This window comes from Molossus molossus, unplaced genomic scaffold (assembly GCF_014108415.1).
Source record: "Molossus molossus isolate mMolMol1 unplaced genomic scaffold, mMolMol1.p scaffold_m16_p_2, whole genome shotgun sequence".
Classification (NCBI taxonomy): domain Eukaryota; kingdom Metazoa; phylum Chordata; class Mammalia; order Chiroptera; family Molossidae; genus Molossus; species Molossus molossus.
This window is the reverse complement of record NW_023425355.1, coordinates 108,821,224-108,842,274: the sequence shown is the minus strand read 5'-3', so window position 1 is coordinate 108,842,274 and position 21,051 is coordinate 108,821,224. Positions and strand designations below refer to the sequence as shown.

The following is a 21,051-nucleotide window of genomic DNA, read 5'->3' as shown; positions in this document are numbered from 1 at the left end:
AGTCTTATGGGAGTTCCCTTGTAGGTAACTAACTGCTTTTCTTTTGCTGCTTTTAAGATTCTCTCTTTGTCTTTAAACTTTTGCATTTTAATTTTGATGTGTCTTAGTGTGGGCCTCTTTGTGTTCATCTTGTTTGGGACTCTCTGTGCTTCCTGGACTTGTGCGTCTATTTCCTTCACCAGGTGAGGGAAGATTTTTGGCAGTATTTTTTCCAATAGGTTTTCAATATCTTACTCTTTCTCCTCTCCCTCTGGCCACATGCATGATGCAAATGTTGGTGTGCTTGAAGTTGTCCCAGAGGCTCTTTACACTGTCTTCATATATTTTGGATTATGTTTTTTTTGGGTTTTTTTTTCTGTTCTGATTAGATATCTGTTGCCTCCTTATATTCCAAATCACTGATTTGATTCTTGGCTTCATCTGTTCTACTGTTGATTCCCTGTAATTTTTCTTCATTTCAGTTCATGTATCCTTCATTTCTGGCTCGTTCTTTTTTAGGGTTTCTCTGTCCTTTTTCATGCTGTTGAAGTTCTCACTAAGTTCCTTCAGCAACCTTATAACCATTATTTGAACTCTGTATTTGGTAGTTTGCTTACCTCCATTTCATTTAGTCCTTTTTGTAGAAATATCTCCTGCTATTTCATTTTGGACCTGTTTCTTTGTCTCTGCATTTTGTCTGCTTCACTATGTTTGTTTCTATGTATTAGGTAGAACTGCTAAGTCTGCTGGACTTGTAGAGTGGCCTTGTGGTAGTAGTGTCCTGTAGGGCCCAGTGGTATAGCCTCCCCAATCACCTGAGCTCGGCATTCCAGGTACACTTCTTTTCTTTTTTTTTTTTTTTTATCCTCACCCGAGGACATTTTTCCATTTTTTGTTCAGATAGAGCGGGAGGGAGAGAGAGAGAAACATCGATGTGAAAGGAACACATCGAGTGGCTGCCACCCGCACGACCGACCAGGGCCGGGGACAAACTGCAACCGAAGTACGTGCCCTTAGCGGGAACCGAACCCGGGTCTCTCCGGACCGGAGGCCGACGCTCTAACCGCTGAGCCAAACCGGCCAGGGCCAGGTACACTTCTGTGTGGGTTGTGTGCACTGTCCTGTTGTAGTTGAGCTTTGATTGTTCTTGTTGTCACTGACAGGGCTTGACCCCCAAGCCGATCAGCTGTGAGGACTGAGAACCAGTTGCAGCTACAGCAGAGTAGCTGCTGTGCAGAAGTCGACCCTACAGAGCAGGACTTGCTTCAGTGGGGCTTTGGTGCTTACCAAGTCTCCCCCTTGAGTGTGTTGCTCGTGGAGGTTTTAGGGTTGTAATCTATCCATCGTGGTCTGATGATCTGGGGCCTCCCGGGAGTTGCATGGTCAGCCACTGTCTGTCCTGCCTGGGGCTACCTGGCACAAGCTACAGAGTGATCTTCAGAAAGCTGCTAGTTGTGCTGGGTTTAGAGGTGCCCAGGAGAGGTCAAGCTGTGAATCAAGGCCAGCTGCTGTTGGTGCCAAACCTGGCCAATTAGAGGTATGGGCTATGCAGAGGCCAGATGCTGCTTGAGAGATTTTAGGCAAATCCAAAGCATGAGGTAAGAGAGGCCATTTGTATGGAAAAGCCACTGGAAATAGTTTGGTTGCAGCGGGGTCTCAGGGAATCACCAGGGCAGAACTGTGTCAGCAAGGTTGATGGAGACTCAGATATGGCAACCACCTGTTGGCTCTGTGGGTGTGGGTGTGTGTGGGGGGATGGATTCTCACAAAAGGAACAATGGCTTCTGCCAGAATTTTTATCTGGCAGAAAGCTACCTCCCCAACTCTCGCTCTGATGCCAAACAGATCAGTTTCTCTTTGTATGTCCCTGGTTCATTTCAAGCTGCTGCCTCAGAACTGGAGTTCAGAGGGAGTCTAAGTAAGTCTGTGCATGGGACCTTTAAGAAGAGTTGCTTGCGACTTCAGCGACCTTCCGTCTCCTTCAGCCTTGATCCACTCTGGTTTTTATAGCCAGAAATTATAGGGACTTCTCTTCCTGGCTCTGGAACCCTGAGCTGGGGAGTCCTGGTGTGGGGCTGGGAACCCTTGCTCCTCAGGGAGGACCTCCACAGCCAAGATATCCCTCTTGATTTTTATCTGTCACATGTGGGTTTGGGACCAGCCTGTTCCACGTCTCCACCCCTCCTACTAGTCTTTTTTTTTTTTTTTTATCCTCACCCGAGGACACTTTTTCATTCTTTGTTCAGATAGAGCAGGAGGGAGAGAGAGAGAGAGAGAAACATCGATGTGAAAGGGACACATCGAGTGGCTGCCACCCGCACGACCAACCAGGGCCAGGGACAAACTGCAACCGAGGTACATGCCCTTAGCGGACACCGAACCCGGATCTCTCCGGACCGCAGGCCGACACTCTAACCGCTGAGCCAAACGGGCCAGGGCCCTCCTACTAGTCTTGAAGTGACTGCTTCTTTAATTCCCTAGTTGTAGGACTTCCATTCAGCTCGATTTCAGGCAGTTCTGAATGATGGTTGTTCTGTAGTTTAGTTGTAATTTTGGTATGGTTGTGGGAGGCTTCAAGTACCGCATTTACCTATGCTGCCATCTTGACCAGATGTCCCTGCTTCTTTCATTTAGCATGTGTTTGAGGTTCATCCACATTGTATCAGTGTTTTATTTTTATTGCCAAATAATATTCCATTGTATGGACATAGAACATTTTGTTTATCCATTCATTAGTTGATGGGCATTTGGGTTCCACTTTTTGGTACTGTGCATAGTGTTTTGTGAACATTCATGTGCAGATATTTGTTTGAATACCTATTTCCAGTTCCTTTGGTTATATGCCTAGATTGGAATTGCTGGGTCATAAGGCATTTGTATGTTTAACTTTTTAACTGGCACACTGCTTTCCACAGCAGCTGCACCATTTGACATTTCAACCTGCAGTGTACTGACGTTCCAATTTTCCCACATCCTTACCAACACTGATAATTTTAGTTTTTGTTTTTTAATATGATTTCATTTATTTTTTAGAGAGGAAGGGATAGAGAGATAGAAACATCAATGTGAGAAAGAAATGTTGATCAGCTGCTTGTTACATGCCCCCTACTGGGGATCAAGCCAGAAACCCGGGCATGTTCCCTGACTGGGAATCTAACTGGGTAACCTCTCAGTCCATGGGATGATGCTCAATCTACTAAGTCACACCAGCCAGGCTGATTTTTAGTTTTTTGTCTTGACTGACCCCAGTGCATGTAAAGTGGTTTTTTCAGTTGTGGTTTTGATTTTCATGTGCTTGTTGGCCATTTGTATATCTACTTTGTAAAAATATCTATTCAAATTCTTAGTTCGTTTTTTAATTGACTAGTTTGTCCTTTTGTTGTTGAGTAATAGGAATTCTTTATATATTCTGGATATTAATTAATCCCTGACCAGATAATGCTTTGCAGATATTTTCTCCTCTTCTGTAGTTTGTTGTTTCACTCTCTTGATGGTGTGATGTACAAAAGTTTTTAATTTTGATGAAATTCAGTTTATTCTTTTTTTTTCTTTGGTTGTTGGTGATTTGGGTGTCATATATAAGAAACTATTTCCAAATCCAAGGTTGTAAAGATTTACCCCAATATTTTCTTCGTAGAATTTTTATAGTTCTGGCTCTTATATTTAGATCTTTGATCCATTTCAGTTAATTTTTGTATGTGGTATCAGTTAAGGTTTTAGCTTCATTCTTTTTGAAGAAACAGGCCTTTTTTAGCTTTTTTTTTCCTTCATTGATTTTAGAGAGAGAGGAAGGGAGAGGGAAAGAGAGATAGAAACATCGATGCGAGAGGACATCGATTAGCTGCCTCCTGCATGCCCCCACCTGGGATTGGGCCCACAACCTAGGCATGTGCCCCGACCGAGAATCAAACTGGCGACCTATTGGTGCATGGTTCAACACTCAAGCACTGAGCCACACTGGCCAGGCAAACTTTATTCTTTTACATACAGCTATCCAGTTGTCCCAGTACCATTTGTCGGAAAGATTGTAATCCTTTCTCTATTGAATGGTCTGATACCCTTGTTGAGAATTAATGGACCACAGATGTATGTATGGATCTAGATTCTATTGATTTATATTTCTGTTTTTATGTCAGTACCACACTGGTTAGATTACTATAGGGTTTTTGAGGTTAAGTTTCAAAATTGGGAAATGTGAGTCTTCCCATTTATGTAGTTGTTTACTATAGTTGTTTATATCTCATAGGGCTTTGAGTTACTAGGTAGTGTTTTTTTTGTTGTTTTTTTTTTCCATTTCAGCCTAAAAAACTTTACAGCATTTTTTGTAGGGCAGATTGACCAGTGACAAACTTCTTCAGCTTTCATTTTTCTGGGAATATCTTGGATTCTCCTTTATTTTTGAAGAATAGCTTTGCCATTCTTGGTTAATATTTTTTTCTTTCAGCAATTTAAATGTGTTATCCTATTGCCTTTCTGGACTCCATGGTTTCTGATATGAAATCAGCTATTTTATTGAAGATCCCTTGTATGTGACAAATCACTTCTCTTTTCCTGCTTTCAGGATTCCTTTTGGCTTTCTAGAGTTTGATTATAATGTGTCTTCGTGTGTATCCCTTTGAGGTTTTCTTAATTGGAGTCCTTTGAGCTTCTTGGATGTTATAGATTCATGTATTCTGTCAAGTTTGGGAAGTTTTTATCCATCATTTCTTCAAATATTCTTACTGCCCTTTTCTTCCTTTAGGACTCCATAATACTTGTGTTAGTTTTGTTTTAATTTTTATTTACCAATTTTGAGAGAGAGAGAGAGAAACATTGATTTGTTGTTCTACTTATGGATGCATTCATTGGTTGATTCTTGTATGTGCCCTGACCGGGGATCGAACCCACAACCTTGGCTTATTGGGACGATGCTCTAACCAACTGAGCTACCCAGCCAGGGCCTGTTAGTATTTTTGATGCTGTCCCACAGGTTGCTTATGCTCTGCAAATTTTTCTTCACTCTATTTTATTCTCAGAATAGTTTCTTTTAACCTATCTATACATTTGCTGATTTTTTTTTTTTAGCCTGTTCAAGTCTACTGTTGAAACCCACTAGTAAATATTTTATTTCAGTTATTATACTGTCAGCTTCAAAGTTTTACTTCCTTTCTTATTATAACTTTTCTCTTTACTGATAATCTCTGTTGAAACATTGTTTTCCTTGTTTCCTTTTATTCTTGTGCATGGTTTCCTTTAGCTCTAAACATCTTTAAGACAGTTGATTTAAAGTGTCTAGTAAGTATGATATGATGTCTGTACTTTTTCAGGAGTAGTTTTTGTTAACTTATTCCTTTCTTAATTTCTTTCTCTTTGTTGCTTTTTCTTCTGACTGGGACATACTTTCTTGTTTCTTTGCATGCTTCGTAATTTTTTGTTGAAAACTCAGTTTTTTATTTATTTATGTGTTTTTAATAGCTATATTCTCTCTTCGATATGGACCCTGAAGTCTCTATTCCTTTAGTGTAGTGTAGTGTTCTGTTAGTGTTTTGACATTTCAAATATTATAATGTAGGAATTACAAAAGTCAGATTCTCCTCCATATCCAGGTTTTGTTGTTGGGGTTTGTTGGTGCTTGTTGTGGGCTATAGCTGTCTATTTGTTTAGTGACTTTTATACACTATTTTTGCAAAGGGTGTATTTTTTGTCACGTATGGGCACTGAAGTCTCCTTTCCGTCATCTCAGCAGTTAGCCAGTGACCTAACAGAGATTTCCTTAAATGCTTGATGCATAAAAAGGGAAAGAAAGAAAAATGGACAAAAGAACAGAAAGTAAAGGGGGCAAGGGAAGAATTCTTCAGGTCTTTGCAGATTATGTCTGTTTTAAATCGCTCCTTCTCTACTTAGCCATGCTGCTTATGACTGTGCTTTAGCCTTTACCTCCTTGCTTGTGCTGAGTCTAAAGATCAACATGAGGTTAAAGTTTATTGTATTAGGTGTTTGTTTGTTTGTTTGTTTTTGAGCATGTTTTCTGCCCTGGTAAGTGTGTGGTTTTCTAAATTATCCAGTATACATAGGAACTTTTCAAAGTGCTTACTCCCCTCAAATCTCACTTTCCAGCCTTTGCATGTCTGTTGTTTGCCCCATGGGTGTTTTGTTGTTGTTGTTAGGGTTTAATTTTTTGTCCCTGGTAGCATCAGCTTGTTTATTAGTTTCTCAGTGTTTTGGGTGAACTTCATCCCCTGAAACACTTGCTCTCATAGACTTCTGAGATACGTGAAACAAAGAAAAGCCCCTGGTGTTAGTCTTTTGGGAGAACTCCAGTCAGGTCAAAACAGAAAAAAAATTCTTTGGGAACAAGATCCACTCTGCTCCTTCCAGAGTAAGAGCCACTCACACTGAACAGAGATTACTGTTTTTAAGTTCACCGCCACACCAATGATGGGGATGGGTAATAAGGTAAGTTAACATGCTATAAAAAACTCCTGCCATGTTTAAGTTGTTTTTCTTCTGGTCAAGAATTCTCTTAGTTGCTGTAAACTTTGACTATCACTCAGAGTTCTGGTGAGATTGCTTCTGACAGTTTTTACTAGGAGTGTGTGTGTTTCTGAAGAGTTCCCCCAGAGTTCCCCGCTGTGCCATTTTGTCAACACCACTCCAGTGGTACATTTTGAAAACCAGACTCCTTGCCTCTTTACTAATGTCCTAATACTACTTCTGAGAAATGGGGGTTAGTTCACAAGAAAGGAGTGGTAATGATATCAATAATAGCTAATATTTATTACTTACCACGTACTAGGCACCATTTGAAGCAGTTATTATTTCATTGATTTCCCGAAACAACACAGAGATTTATTGGAATCATTATTATCTAATCTTATATATAAGGAAACTAAGTCAGAATGAATTAGCAACTTGCCCAGATTCACGTAATGACTAACCCAAGAATCCTGGCTCTAGAACCTAAGCTTTTAACCATCATTTAGACTGCCTTCCACAGAGGCTTTTTTACTGTATGAGTTAGGAATTGACCAAACTCAGCTCTAAAACTAGACTTGATACAAAGATACCGTGATGATGAACAACTGAGGCTGGGCTGGGTAGCTCAGTTGGTTAGAGCATCGACACCAAGGTTGCAAGTTCTATCCCTGGTCAGGGCACATACAAATAAACAACCAATGAATGTATAAAAAAGTGGGACAACAAATTGATGTTTCTCTCTCTCAAATCATTTTAAAAAAAAAAAAAAAAAAAAAAACAATACTATTAGAGCATTTTCTGTTGAACATTTCTAAGGTTTCATTTCTAAAGATACATATTCTATAGAATTTATAGTATGCTGATCTTTTTTTTCCCCTTTTCACATTTTAGGTCATCAAGAAAATAACAACTTCTGTTCAGTTAACATAAATATCGGTCCAGGTGACTGTGAATGGTTTGTTGTTCCTGAAGGTTACTGGGGTGTTCTGAATGATTTCTGTGAAAAGTAGGTTTCCAGACTAAATATTCTTTAAACATAATTATTCAAAAACAGTAATTGTGAAGGACAACTTACTAAAGCTTGGTGTCCTAAGGCATATAACTAGTTTTCACTTAACCATTCAGCAGAAAATTCATTTAAAATGATTTGATTCTAAACCTGTTATTTTGTGTAATTAGGAATACTTTAAGAAATATGACTTGAAGTTGCTTCATGCATTGGTAATAGTCTTGAATTTAAAGGATAGAAAAATTGAGTTATTAGGCTAACTAAACGGTTGATACATAAATATTTGTTCATGTGAAAGGTCTATATTCCAAGAAAAATTGTTTTACTATAAATGGTTTTAATAGTGGGAGAAATCTTATTATTGAACACCCTTATAGGTTGTTAATAACTCAAATTTCAACACAATACTCTGCTATATCATTATGGTATAATTTTTTTTTTAAACTACTCTGGCAACTTTTCCTATAAATGAATATTATAAAATATAATCAGCTGTTTCTGATTTTGTTTTGTATTATTGAAAGAACTCATCTGGTGGAAGTGTTCCTTTCCTAGAATCCTAGAAGTTACCTTCATTTATTTCTTTATCTTGTGTAAAAGGGTACCTTGGAACTATTTTCATTGGTTTAAATCGAAATGTTTGTTTAAATGGAACTTACTTTCTTTTTTAAACAAAAGTACTTGATTGTGCAAGTACCTGATATTTTCAGTTAGTAATAACATTAGAAAATTATTATGGTTAAAAACATAAATTATACATACATTCAATATTGATTCCCCCACTCCAATAAAATAAAGGGGAAAAGAACCACCAAAAACATTTACATATGAGAATTTTTGGGAACTAGTTATGTACTTATGTCACATACTTATAATTTTTTAATTTGGGCTTATATAATCTTTTTTATAAATACCTAAATTTAGTAAGAAGTGCAAAAACGATTGCAGAAAACCAGATTGATCCAAAATTTCCTATATATAGTCAAAAGGTAATTACCTTTTATTATCTTTGCTATTTAACCACATAGGTTTCCTTCAATGTAAGAAGCCAAAAATGCAGAATTTTAATCTAATTAATTTTTGTGAGCCAGCAACCTGGTAATAACAGAGATAAAATAGTGTCGTGTAGGGAATCTCCACTGTAGTACAGAGAGATTTTTATTTCTTATACTTTCAGATAGTATTGTTACAACTACAGTACAATGATTCATGTTCATTATTTTTGAGTAGGGATTGGCTATTTTTAGGATTTAGTTTCTTATCCTATCTAAATGGAGAGGTAACCTGGGAACAAAGATAATTAGAATAGGCAGATGATGTCTAAAAATTAGAACTTAGGAATAAAAATATCAAATTAGTATAAATAGGTAAATATAACTAAGTCTCAGAAATAGCACTTGCTACCTTAGCATTTCAGTATAATTTTGTTTTGCATAAGGATTGTTATTTAATACCAACTTGGTACTGACTATGTTTGTAGTTTTTTTATTAATTTAAATAATATCTCTATCTTGAAATAATCATTTATTTGAATAAATGATAAAAAGGATGCTTGCTGTTTTGTGTTTGAGGTTTGTTTCGTTTGTTGTTTGTTTTTTACTTCGTTGTTGATAATTTGGTGGTCTTGCTTGCTTACTTTCTTGCTTGCTTGCTTGCTTTTGGATAGAAAGTTTTCACCAATTATATGACAGCAACACATGGGTGAAGTAGAGCTAGGATTTGTGTTTGTAGTCATTTTGCTTTGTAGGCAAATTTTTCTGGAGTGTATCTCCTTAGCCTTATCAAAACCAATAAGCCAATTCTTATCCCCTTGCAATTAGGCTACCACCATTTCAGTCTGTTACAAACTTTCGAGAGCAGCCTTGCTTTTTTTTCATTGCCCAAAATGTGAAATCTAAAGTAGTAAATTGAATTTTTTTTAATTCTTTTGTAGGAAAAGTTACTGTGTAGTTTAAAAAATACTTCATATTATATCATGATGATGAAGTATAATAATAAGAAAAGCTGGATTTTAAAATAAAGGCTTAGTAATATGATCTGTAGAATGTTTCCAAAGTATATTGGTGGTGGTGGTGGCAGTGATAATGGTTATTTATATATGTGTGTGATTGTTCATTTTTCATAGTCAGCCAGTCATGAAAACTACAGACACTGATATCCTGTCCCTCTTTTTTGCTTAAGAATCAGAATAGTAGAGACCATCTCTGTTTTCCACTTTACCTCAGAAGTAGGAGTTCCTAGTACTTTATAGTCATAGTGTTCCTGTTTATGGATTTAAATGATTTGATGACAGTTCCACCTTCCATTTATCTTTTAGAGATTTCTTAGTACACCAGGGAGAAGGGTTCAATCAAAATAGCCTTTAGTGAAGTGAAAATAAAAGTTAATGTATTTAAGTGTTGCTTAAAAGTAGCTTTGGTTTTCATTTGGAACTTTAAAAACTCCTCTTAAGGCAGTAGTACTGATCTTTGGTTAAGTCATTCAGTACTTAACTGTAATTAACTTGACTCATTTTACATACAGCAATTCTTACTGCACAAACAATTCATTTTCAATGCAATGAATGCACATATTTTTAAAACTTTTGACATTGTCTTCTAATCTTATAAGGAACTTATTAAAGTACTTGATTCATTTGCATTATTTTTTCTTATTTCAGAAATAATTTGAATTTCCTAATGGGTTCTTGGTGGCCCAACCTTGAAGACCTTTATGAAGCAAATGTTCCAGTGTATAGGTTTATTCAGCGACCTGGAGATTTGGTCTGGATAAATGCAGGCACTGTTCACTGGGTTCAGGCTATTGGCTGGTGCAACAACATTGCTTGGAATGTTGGTCCACTTACAGGTATTTTAAAGAATATGCTAAAAAATGTTTAATTTATAGTGGATTATATCTGATAGGACTTTTTTTTTGGAATATGCCTCACTAAAAAATGGAAGAAGAATGTCTCTTTGAAAAAAGATGAATTAGTAGTACAGGAAATTAAATTCAAGTTAACAAATAAAAACCCAAGACTATAGATCTCAGCAAAAACAAATTTATATCTTTATATACAAGGAAACTATATACTATTTTTCAAAAGCAATAGACATTTATTATCCCTCATATAATAGTTCAAAATGGGTATTTCTGGTCAGTGGGTGGCTTTACTTTATGTGATAGAGTGCTTGGTTTTTTTGTTTGTTTGTTTGTTTTTTTATCCTCACCCGAGGATATTTTTTCATTTTTTGTTCAGATAGAGTGGGAGGGAAAGAGAGAGAGAGAGAGAGAAACATCAACGTGAAAGGTACACATCAAGTAGTTGCCACCCACACGACCCAACCAGGGCCGAGGACAAACTGCAACTGAGGTACGTGCCCTTAGTGGGATCCGAACCCGGGTCTCTCCGGACCGCAGGCCGATGCTCCAATCACTGAGCCAAACCGGCCAGGGCTTGGTTTTGTTTTATAAAGGAAACCCTTTATGGGAGAAAGTAATGTAGAGTAGTTACTCATTCTTTCAAATTCTTCCTTTATCTGGTATTATATGAATAGCCCTGTTAGGTCAAAATCTATTTGGATTATGCCTGCTTTCAGGTAGTAGATAGTTGAGATTAAGAATATGTATGGCCTTTGGAGCCAGAAAGACCTGGATTAGGACCAGGACATGGCTCTTAAAACTTTGGGCAAGTTATATAACCTCTCTGGGCTTCAATTTCTTCATCTGTGTAATGGGAATAATAAAATTCAAAAGGTGATACTAAAGATGAAATGAAATAATATATTAAAATAGGTCAGCACAGTGCCTGACACATAGTTATAATAAGCACTCTTTATTTGATTTCTATTATTATTACCATAATTGTTTTTTAAAAAATAAAAATTATTTTTGTAAAATTTTGAGGTTTTCAGAATTGATGTTGATGATGTCACCTGAGAAGGTGATAATGGTTATCTTCATATATTTTGGTACTTTGGGTTGCTTTATAACTGTTTTTTTTTTTTCCTAGCCTGCCAGTATAAGTTGGCAGTGGAACGGTACGAATGGAACAAATTGCAAAGTGTGAAGTCAATAGTACCCATGGTTCATCTTTCCTGGAATATGGCACGAAATATCAAGGTCTCAGATCCAAAGCTTTTTGAAATGATTAAGTAAGTGCTTTCTAAAACTGCTATAGTCCCTCTCTTTTGGGGGAGTGTTAACTATTCAACCCTCCCCCCCCCCCCCGAATTATGTTGACATCAAAACAAAATGGTCCAGAAGTCTAGCAAAATAAAATGTAAGAATTCACATGTTAAAGTATTTTTCCCATATAAATAGTCAGTACACTGTTGTATAAAGAGGATCATAGGCACAAATAACTTTTAAACCAGTAGATTCACAATCCTGTGCTTCCATACGAACCATCTGATTTCTAGAAGAACTTTCAGTTTTAATATTGAAAGGCTTCATTTAGTATTAGGGGAGGAAATGACAAAATAATTGCTGGTACAGAGAAATTAGGATTTAATATAGGGATTTGACTGAAATGTTATTTTTTTGTTTTTATTAAATCATATTTCTTATAATTGTCCTCTTTTTTATCTGCTTTAAACATATAATACAAGTTATTTGAATACATACGTTTTAGTAAATTTCTCATTTATTGTCACAGTTTCTGTCTTAGCTATATTATAAATCTATTGAGAAGTAACATTTTCAAATAGCAGTGTTTCCCTAAACTATATTTTCTACCATTACCACCCCTGCCCCCAAAAGGTAGGGAATTCTGGTCAAGGACATATGGGAAATGATGGATTAGGTAAAGTTCAAGTCTTTCTTTTTTATTTAATTTGGTCAGCACATGTTGTTTTTAAAATACTGCCTTTTAAAAGTAATCATGATTTATTAAAATGATTTCAAACCTAAGTCCAAACTTTTATTCAAACAAAAATTGTGTGGCCAAGGTAATATCTCTATGGATAATCTTATAATACAGTCCTTTGTCAGTTGCACTGTTTTATCTATTCCTGGGCAGAAGTTGTAGGAGGAGGCAAAAGGTAATAAAAACTAAATCATAGCAGGTAATGTATAAATCCTTGAAAAAGTTGGATCTTAGGTATCATACTCTATACATGTAATTGGTAGTGGGGTGTGAGGGTTGTCTGTCCATTTATTCTATTATATCTCAGAATGGTACTTGGTTCTGAATAGCAAGTTCAGGGTTACTTTTGGAGGGAAAATTGTCTAAAGTCACTGAAGATGTTTAGTTAAGTTGGAGATAGGTATAAACTAGAGGCTAATTCTGATCACCTGAAGGTAAAGGGATGGTACAGTATAGAAACCATTTATCCAACAGCTATATAGACTAAAAGTAACTCATTACTTTGGATAGATTAGGATTTTATCATGGGAAAGGATTTCAAAGGTCACTTAAAGGTTATTATGCTCCTACTTAATGCAGTAATCACTTCTGTAGCATTCATAACTTGTGGTCATCCAACAACTTTTTGAATATTTTCATTACCTCACTATAATTGGGACAGACTAACCTAAACGGAAGTTTACCCATGGGGCTGGAAAGAGGAATCAAACTAGGGACTGTGGTGACTTGCTCATATATTGGGTGGTGGGGAAAGGGAAGAAGGAGACTTCATTGTCATAGTCTATTCTTCTTACCTGGTCTTCATTGATTTATACATCTCTTATCTGTCACCTTTTCCATACCTCCTTGCAATTTATCATTGTCCCTGTTAATAATGGAAATGTTGAGTGTTGACACTTGCATTATCTTTTGTTACAAGGTTGTCTTTTATTAAAATTGGATACCTAACAATTTGAATGTTTTTTCATCCAAAATTACTGGTGATACTATTGTTCCTCATACCTTCATTTTTTTAAAAACTTGAACGCACTTACATATTTCTCTTACTCCATTTTTACCTTGCATTACAAAATGTCCAATGATTTGAATCTTGATTTATTCTTTATTATATTAACAATTCTCCCAGCTTGCATTGTCATGAGATGTGATTAGACAATTCTTTTTGTCATCATACTGATTAAAAAGGTTATTTATTTATTTTTAATTCTCACCAGAGGATATATTTCCATTTTATCTTCAGATAGAGTGGTAGGGGGAGGAGGGAGGGAGGGAGAGAGAGAGAAAAAAAAAAAACATTGATGTGTGAGGGACACATACATTGGTGGCCTCCCACACGACCCCGACCAGGGCCGGGGACTGAACCACAACTGAGGTACGTGTCCTTGACCGGAATTGAATCTGCGGCTCTTTGATTTGTGGGCTGATGCTCTAACCACTGGCCAGGGCGAAAATGTTAATCGTAAATTATTGCTAAAAATGTACTTTTCATCAACCAACAATGCTCCCTTTTATTTGTGCTTCATTTTATTTGTACTTTTATTCACTTAATGATTGCCAACTGTATCTAAGGCTCTGGACTAGGCGCTGAGAAGAGGGGTTTGTGTGTATGTGTGTGTGGTGGGGGGAGGTAAATATGTAGTATAGCTGACTGGCTAGGGAGTTTTCTACCTAGTGGTTTGTGATTGCCTTGAGAGGAAAAGGGGAGGAGTCAGGAGCATAACTTGGGGGAATACATCTATTTAAGAAAGCAAATAGGTGTATTAGATAAAGGTCAGAAGAGGGCATGGAGAATATACTGTTACAGAAATTGGGGGCGTCTTCTTTCACAAGCTCAGTTTTGCTGTAAAATTGTATCCCATCATTGCTTTGGTCCTCAAATCCAGTATCCTGCCAACAAAGGAAGAGGTATTGATTTGTTCTGGCTTCTTTGAGCTGTACCAATTCTTAAGAAGTAGTGCTTTCCCTTGCCATTTCTTTCATCTGCTTTGAGTCATTTTATTCATCCCCTGTTCACTCCTCTATGAATAGCAGTGTAGCTTTCTATATTTAATATACCCCTATCACTTTGAGGTCACCAGTGACCAAATATTTTAAACATATTAAGGCACAAACGTAAACTGTCTTTAAAGTCCCCTTTTGTACCTCCAGTCTGACCCCCACTTACCTTGTCAGCCATTTCTCTCAATGCTGCCTTGAGATGTGTACATGAATTTTCTATTTAGTTTTATCACTTTATTTGGTGTTTTAAACCATCTTTCATATGCACTGCAATATTTACACTTCCTCTCTTTTTCTTTTTTTTCTTTATTGATTTTATTTTATTTTATTTTATTTATTTTTTTTATTTTTTTATTTTTTATTTTTTTTCCACATCTTTATTGTTGGATGTAAAATGTATTACAGATGTTCCACATTTTTCCCCCATTGACCCCCTCCTCCCCACTCCCGCCCCCCCCCCCCCCTTTTCCCAAACTATTGTCCATGTCCATTGGTTATGCATATAAGTTCTTTGGTTTATTTCTTCCCACCCCCCAACCCCTTTCCCTTTGGGGTTGTCAGTCTAGCAATGAATTTGTGCTTCTTAATCCCTTCACCTTTTTCATCCATTCCCCCAACCCCTTTCCCAACTGGCAACCAACAAAATGTTCTCTGTATCTATGAGAATGTTCCTGTTCTTCCTGTTCATTTTGTTTGTAGTCCATTGTTGATAGATATGTATTCATTGCCATTTTGTTTGTTCATACATTTTATCTTTTTCTTTAAAAAGACCCTTCATCATTTCATATAATAACGGTTTGGTAGTGATGAACTCCTTTAACTTTTTCTTGTCTGGGAAAGTTTTTATATGTCCATCGATTCTAAATGACAACTTTGCAGGATAGAGTAATTTTGGTTGTAGGTTCTTGGTTTTCATCACTCTGAATATTTCTTGCCACTCCTTTCTGGCCTGCAAAGTTTCTTTTGAGAAATCAGCTGACAGCCTAATGGGAACTCCCTTGTAGGTAACTTGCTGCCTTTCTCTTGCTGCTTTTAGGATTCTCTCTTTGTCTTGAACCTTTTGCATTTTGATGATGATGTGTCTTGGTGTGGGCCTCTTGGGGTTCATCTTGTTTGGGACTCTCTGTGCTTCCTGGACTTGTATGTCTGTTTCCTTCACCAAGTTAGGGAAGTTTTCTGCCATTATTGTTTCAAACAGGTTTTCGATTTCTTGTTCTCTCTCTTCTCCTTCCGGCACCCCCAAGATGCGAATGTTGGCGCGCTTGAAGTTGTCCCAGAGGCTCCTTACACTATCCTCATTTTTTTGGATTCTTTTTTCTTTTTGCTGTTCTGGTTGGGCGTTTTTTGCTTCTTTATATTCCAAATCGATGGTTTGCTCCTTGGATTTACGTACTCTATTATTGAAGCTATGTAAATTATTCTTTATTTCAGTTAAAGCCTCCTTCGTTTCTAACTGTGCAGCGATCATTTCTGACTGGTACTTTTTTATGCTCTTGAGGCCCTCACTAAGTCCATTGAGCATCCTTATAAGCAGTATTTTGAACTCAGCATCTGTTAGGTTGCTTATCTCCATTTCGCTTAGTTCTTCTCTTGGGGTTTTGTTCTGTTCTTTCATTTGGGACCTGTTTCTTTGTCTCCTCATTTTGGCTGCCTCCCTGTGTTTGTTTCTGTGTATTACTTAATGAGAGGTATGGGGCTCGCTGAGACCCGATGCTGCTCGTTTGAAAGAATTTATGAAAAACCTGAAGCAGGATCCAAGACAGGCCAATCCTATAGTTAAGCAAGTCGCAACAGCTTGGGTGGGCTTGAAAGTTGTGTGGGGCGGGGCGGGGCGGGCCTCAGGGAGTCAGCAGGGCGGGGCTACCAGTGTGAGCCAGGTTGCTGGAGTCCCAGATATGGCGACTGTCTGCCGCCCCAGGGAAGGGCTCACCAAAGGAACAAAGGCCTCTTACAGCACGTTTGTCCCCGAGGAAGCCCCCTCTCCAGCCCTCGCTCCAGTGCCAAACAGCTCAGTTCTTCCCTGTATGTCTCTGGCGCCCCTCGAGCTGCCTCCCCTCCGAGCTCAGAGGGAGAGAGTCCGACCAGTCCCTGTGCGGGCCCTTTAGGGAGCTGCCTGTGGCTCCAGCCAGGTCAGCTTCCCTGAGCCTCAGTTTCTGCTGGTTTTTCCAGCCAGAAGTTATGGGGACTTCTCTTCCTGGCACTGGAAACCTGAGCGGGGCACCTGGTGTGGGACGAGGACCCCTCAGTCCTCAGGAAGGACGTTCCCAGCCACGGGAGCCTCCTGATTTTTATCCACCACACTTGGGTGTGGGACCAGCCTGTCGCGCCGCTGAGCCGCTGCCGCCACCCCTCGCGCCGCCGCCCCTCCTACCGGTCTGGATGTAGCTGCTTTTTTTTTTTTTTATTTTTAATTCCGTAGTTGTAGGACTTCCATTCAGCTTGATTTTAGGCGGTTTTGGATGATGGTTGTTCTGTAGTTTTGTTGTAACTTGGATGTGGTTGTGGGAGAATGCGATACTGCGTTTCCCTAGGCCGCCATCTTGACCGGACTCTCTATTGATTTTAGAGAGAGAGGAAATGAAAGGGAGAGAGAGATAGAAACATCGATGAGAGAGAACATTGATTGGCCACCTCCTGCATGCCCCCCATTGGGGATTGGGCCCACAGCCTGGGCATGTGCCCTGACCGAGAATCGAACCAGCGACCTCTTGGTGCATGGGTCGACATTCAACCACTGAGCTACACTGGCTGGGCCTTCCTCTCTTTTTCTCTTCTGAATTATCTTTTAGTAAAGCATTCATTCAGTGTACATTAAGCATATGAATTGTAGATTATTTTAAAAGAAAAATGTCAGCGAGATGTAAGAAATGGAATGGAGAAGGTAAACAAATATAGTCTTCTTTCTTAGCTTTCTCCTTATGACATTTAGGTTTTCACAGTTAAGTGGTAAGTCTGCCCACTCAGAAAGAATGTAAGCAAAATTTACCTTGTCTCTTCTCCTCCACTCAACTGACTCAATGAGCTAGCTCTACCCATTTCTTTTTATTCTTTCATATTTGTTTAACATTGTGAACTGAATTGATGCTCAGATATTATGCTAGGTGACAAAAGAATTTGATCACTTCTTTAGCACTTAATAAATGGGGAAATAGTCAAAACATTAAAATACATGATCTTTATTATAATAATGGAAAAATTTGTTTAAAAAAATGTGAGGACGCACAGAGGAAGGCACTTCTGAGAGAGAGAGGAACATTCAAGAAAGGTTTCACTAGTACTACAGCTTCATTATTCCTTATCCTAAACCCCTTAGGCCAAATGTGTTTTGGTATTCAGAATTCTTAGGGTTTATAAGGTAATACAGTGCACTTACAATCTGTTTGACTCTCCCAGGGTCTGTGGCAGTATCCTGGAATCAAACACAATATTTCTGCAGTAAAACTTATAGTCACTCTGATGAGCTAAGTGAAAACTATATAAAAAGACCCAGGTCAAGGTGTTTTTACATATGTTTTTATTTTTTTTTGTTTTTTTTTTTTTTTAGAGAGAGATAGAAGCATCAAGGTGAGAGAGAAACATCCGTTGGCTGCCTCCAGCACGTCCCCCATGGGGGTTTGAGTTCGCAACCCAGGCATATGACCTGACTGGGAATCAAACCAGGGTCTCTCAGTCCATGGGACAATGCTCAGTGCACTGAGCCACACCAGCTGGGCCCTAGGGCAAGTTTTAACATCAAATGAGTTTATGCCAAATTTATGAAAAATTTGTGAATTGTGATAGATTATGAACCTGTATTTATACTAAGTGATTTAATAATGGGAAATGATGTTATCTCCTTTTGATACCTACTATCCCTCCTTATCATTTTGAGCATGAATTACTTGTGGTTATTTAAACCAGTCAACATTGCTCTGTTTTGTTTTTTTTCCTTTGCATTTTCAAAATCAAGTTCCGTCTCTTAGACTCCTGTGATTTTATAGCATCCTCAAGTCATTTAGTAAATCTCTTTCAATTTTTACATCCTAGCTATTTTACTAAAATAAACTAATCTTCATACTCTACTTCACATTTCTTCCAGATACCTTCTACGTTACCCTGAGCCAAAAGAATATTCATTATCTTGAATTTCTATCATTTCATAATGGAGTGAACTTGGACTAGAAAAGTTTACAGCCTAACTCCTTAGGAAAATTTTTGTGGAAGCTCAGTGCATAATCTCTCTTTTGATTTCCTTTAACTGTTTAAATGAAAAAACTTTTTTATATATACCCCATATATTTCAAGCAAACTTTCTTTCTTTAGACCAAACTTTTAAATGTCTCTCAGGTTATTACCTCTTGAGTTTTCTGAATCATTAGCTATTTTTAAAGTAGAGCAATTCCACACAAAGAAATGAATTAAGGAAAACTTATAAATGTGAGGCTACTGATCTCTTTCTATGTTAATATAACTTACTCTTCTTTAAAATATATACAATTTATATATAATGCATTGCTACATGCTTCCCCGAAACTCGTTTACACTTTCCCCCCAACTTTTTACTTTGAAATTTTTTAAATCTACAAAAATGGTTGAAAGATTAATATAGTGAATACCTACCTAACCTCATCTGGCATCATCAGATACGTTTTTGCCATTTGTACTTAGCCATCTATATATACGTACACATACTTTTTTGGCTGAATCATATGAACAAGTAGTTTGCAAATATTATGGCATGTCACATCAAATACTTTACCCTGCATCTCTTAAGAATAAGTATATTCTCACATAACTACAGTGCCATTTACCATATGTAAGAAATGTGAAATTCACTAGTGATCAGCTAATACATAGTCTACATTTAAATTTCCCCAACTACCTAAAAGTGTCATTTTTAAGCTCTTATCCCTTCCCATCCCACCACTCCCAATCAAGATTGAATCAAGGTTTATATTGAATTCAATATGTAGCCATTGTGTCTTTAGTCTTGTTTTATTGCTTTTAGAGAGAGAAAAGGGGGGAGAGAGAGAGAAACATTGATTTGTTGTTCCACTTATTTATGCATTCAATGGTTAATTCTTGTGTTTGCCCTGACCAGGGATCAAACCCTCAACCTTGGCTTTTCAAGATGATGCTCTAATCAGCTGAACTACCTGGCCAGGGCTATGTCTTTAGTCTCTCTTAAATCTTTGAGAGTCTCTTTTCATGATTTTTTTTTTTTAAGAGCACAGACCTTTCTGTTGTACCGAGTCCTGCATTTTGGATGTTTTCTCAGTTCTCTTTGGGTTATGCATTTTTGAGAAGAAATATTGATGATGTTTACCCTTGGTAAACCTCTGTCCCATTCTAGTATAAACTAGAGCTCTTCCCGATGTTGTTCAATGGTTAGAGTGTTGGCCCACATACCTACGGGTTGTGGGTTTGATTTTCGGTCAAGGGCACGTACCTCAATTGCAGGTTCGATCCCTGCCTCCATTGTGGGTTTAGGAGACAACCAATTGATGTGTCTCTCTCACATCAGTGTTTCTCTCTCTCACTCCCTCCTTTCCACTCTCTCCAAAAATCAATGGAAAAAATATCCTCGGATGAGGATTAACCAATAAATAAACAAACACACTGTGTCAGCTATTCCCATGAGTGGGTTCTGAGGGAATGAAGTTTTACTAAATAGGCACTTGAAAACTTAAAATTAAGGGTAAAGAGATTATTGCTACTTTTTATCCATCTTCATTCATAGTATACAGCTTTTATCCTTTGGTTTTAATTTTAAAGTATTGATTAAGAGCTAAGAGAAACCCTCATTCTTTGCAAATTCATGATTCTCATTTTCAGATATTTGAGATAGATTGCTTTGGCCTATATAATGTTAAGGCTCCCCCCGCCCCTCCCTTTCCTAAGACTTATATTCATTATGTTTTAGCAATGAAGTATTCCTTTTAATAGGACCTTTGAAAGGAATCAAATGATAATACAAAAAGTGAGAAATGGATACTATTGGTACTGATTAGATTTCTCTGCAGATAATGGCTTTCAGAATAGTGATTCTTTTATTTTTAATTTAAATTTTTTTTTAAAGTTACAGTTGTTATTCAATATTATATTAGTTGCAAGTGTACAACATAGTGGTTAGACATTTATATAACTTACAAAGTGATCCTCCTGATAAGTCTCGTACCCTGGCACCATACATAGTTACTACAATATTCCTGGCTATATTTCGTATGTTGTACTTTACATCCCTGAGACTGTTTTGTAACTACCAATATGCACTTCTTAATCCCTCCACCTTTTTCACCCAGCCCCCCAACTCCCCTTCCTCCCCAGTCTGGCAATTATCAGTTTGTTCTAATAGATTCTTTTAAATGTAGTTGAATGGTTTCATCTCATAGGTAGATATACCAATAAATATGGTAAAAGTTGTTGTAATCATCTTGGACTATTCACAAGTTAATTTAATGATAGTATATTTGTGATATGTTGGAAATTCTGGTTTCTTCACCAACTACTTTGTTAGTCCCACTTAAATCACCATGATAATAAGCAGTTACATACATTTTAAAATGTCAGAAACAAAATTCCAAAGATCCCATTTTCCTCTGAAAAATTCAATATTAGGAAGTCTTAGATTTAGGAGAAGCATATTAGTAGTATTATGGGGAGTAGAAAGTTAATCTTCTAAAATTTCAACATACCAAGTCTATTGAAAATCACTTTCCACAATCTTAATTTCTTTTTTTTACTTTTTAAATTTTTTCAATTACAGTTTGTATTCGATATTATG

General features: G+C 37.4%; 1 protein-coding gene across 19 annotated transcripts in view; it reads left to right on the top strand.

Moving 5' to 3' along the window:
• Positions 1–21,051, top strand: part of KDM6A (lysine demethylase 6A) — a 270,740-nt gene that overhangs the window by 234,825 nt on the left and 14,864 nt on the right. For 18 of the 19 annotated variants that reach the window (XM_036270305.1, XM_036270303.1, XM_036270296.1 and 15 more), the window contains 3 exons: positions 7,327–7,441; positions 10,104–10,291; positions 11,436–11,577. In XM_036270305.1, coding sequence (XP_036126198.1) covers positions 7,327–7,441; positions 10,104–10,291; positions 11,436–11,577 — 445 coding nt within the window. Of the gene's footprint in view, positions 1–7,326; positions 7,442–10,103; positions 10,292–11,435; positions 11,578–21,051 lie in introns of those variants that run through there. The other variant, XM_036270307.1, reaches the window with a different exon arrangement.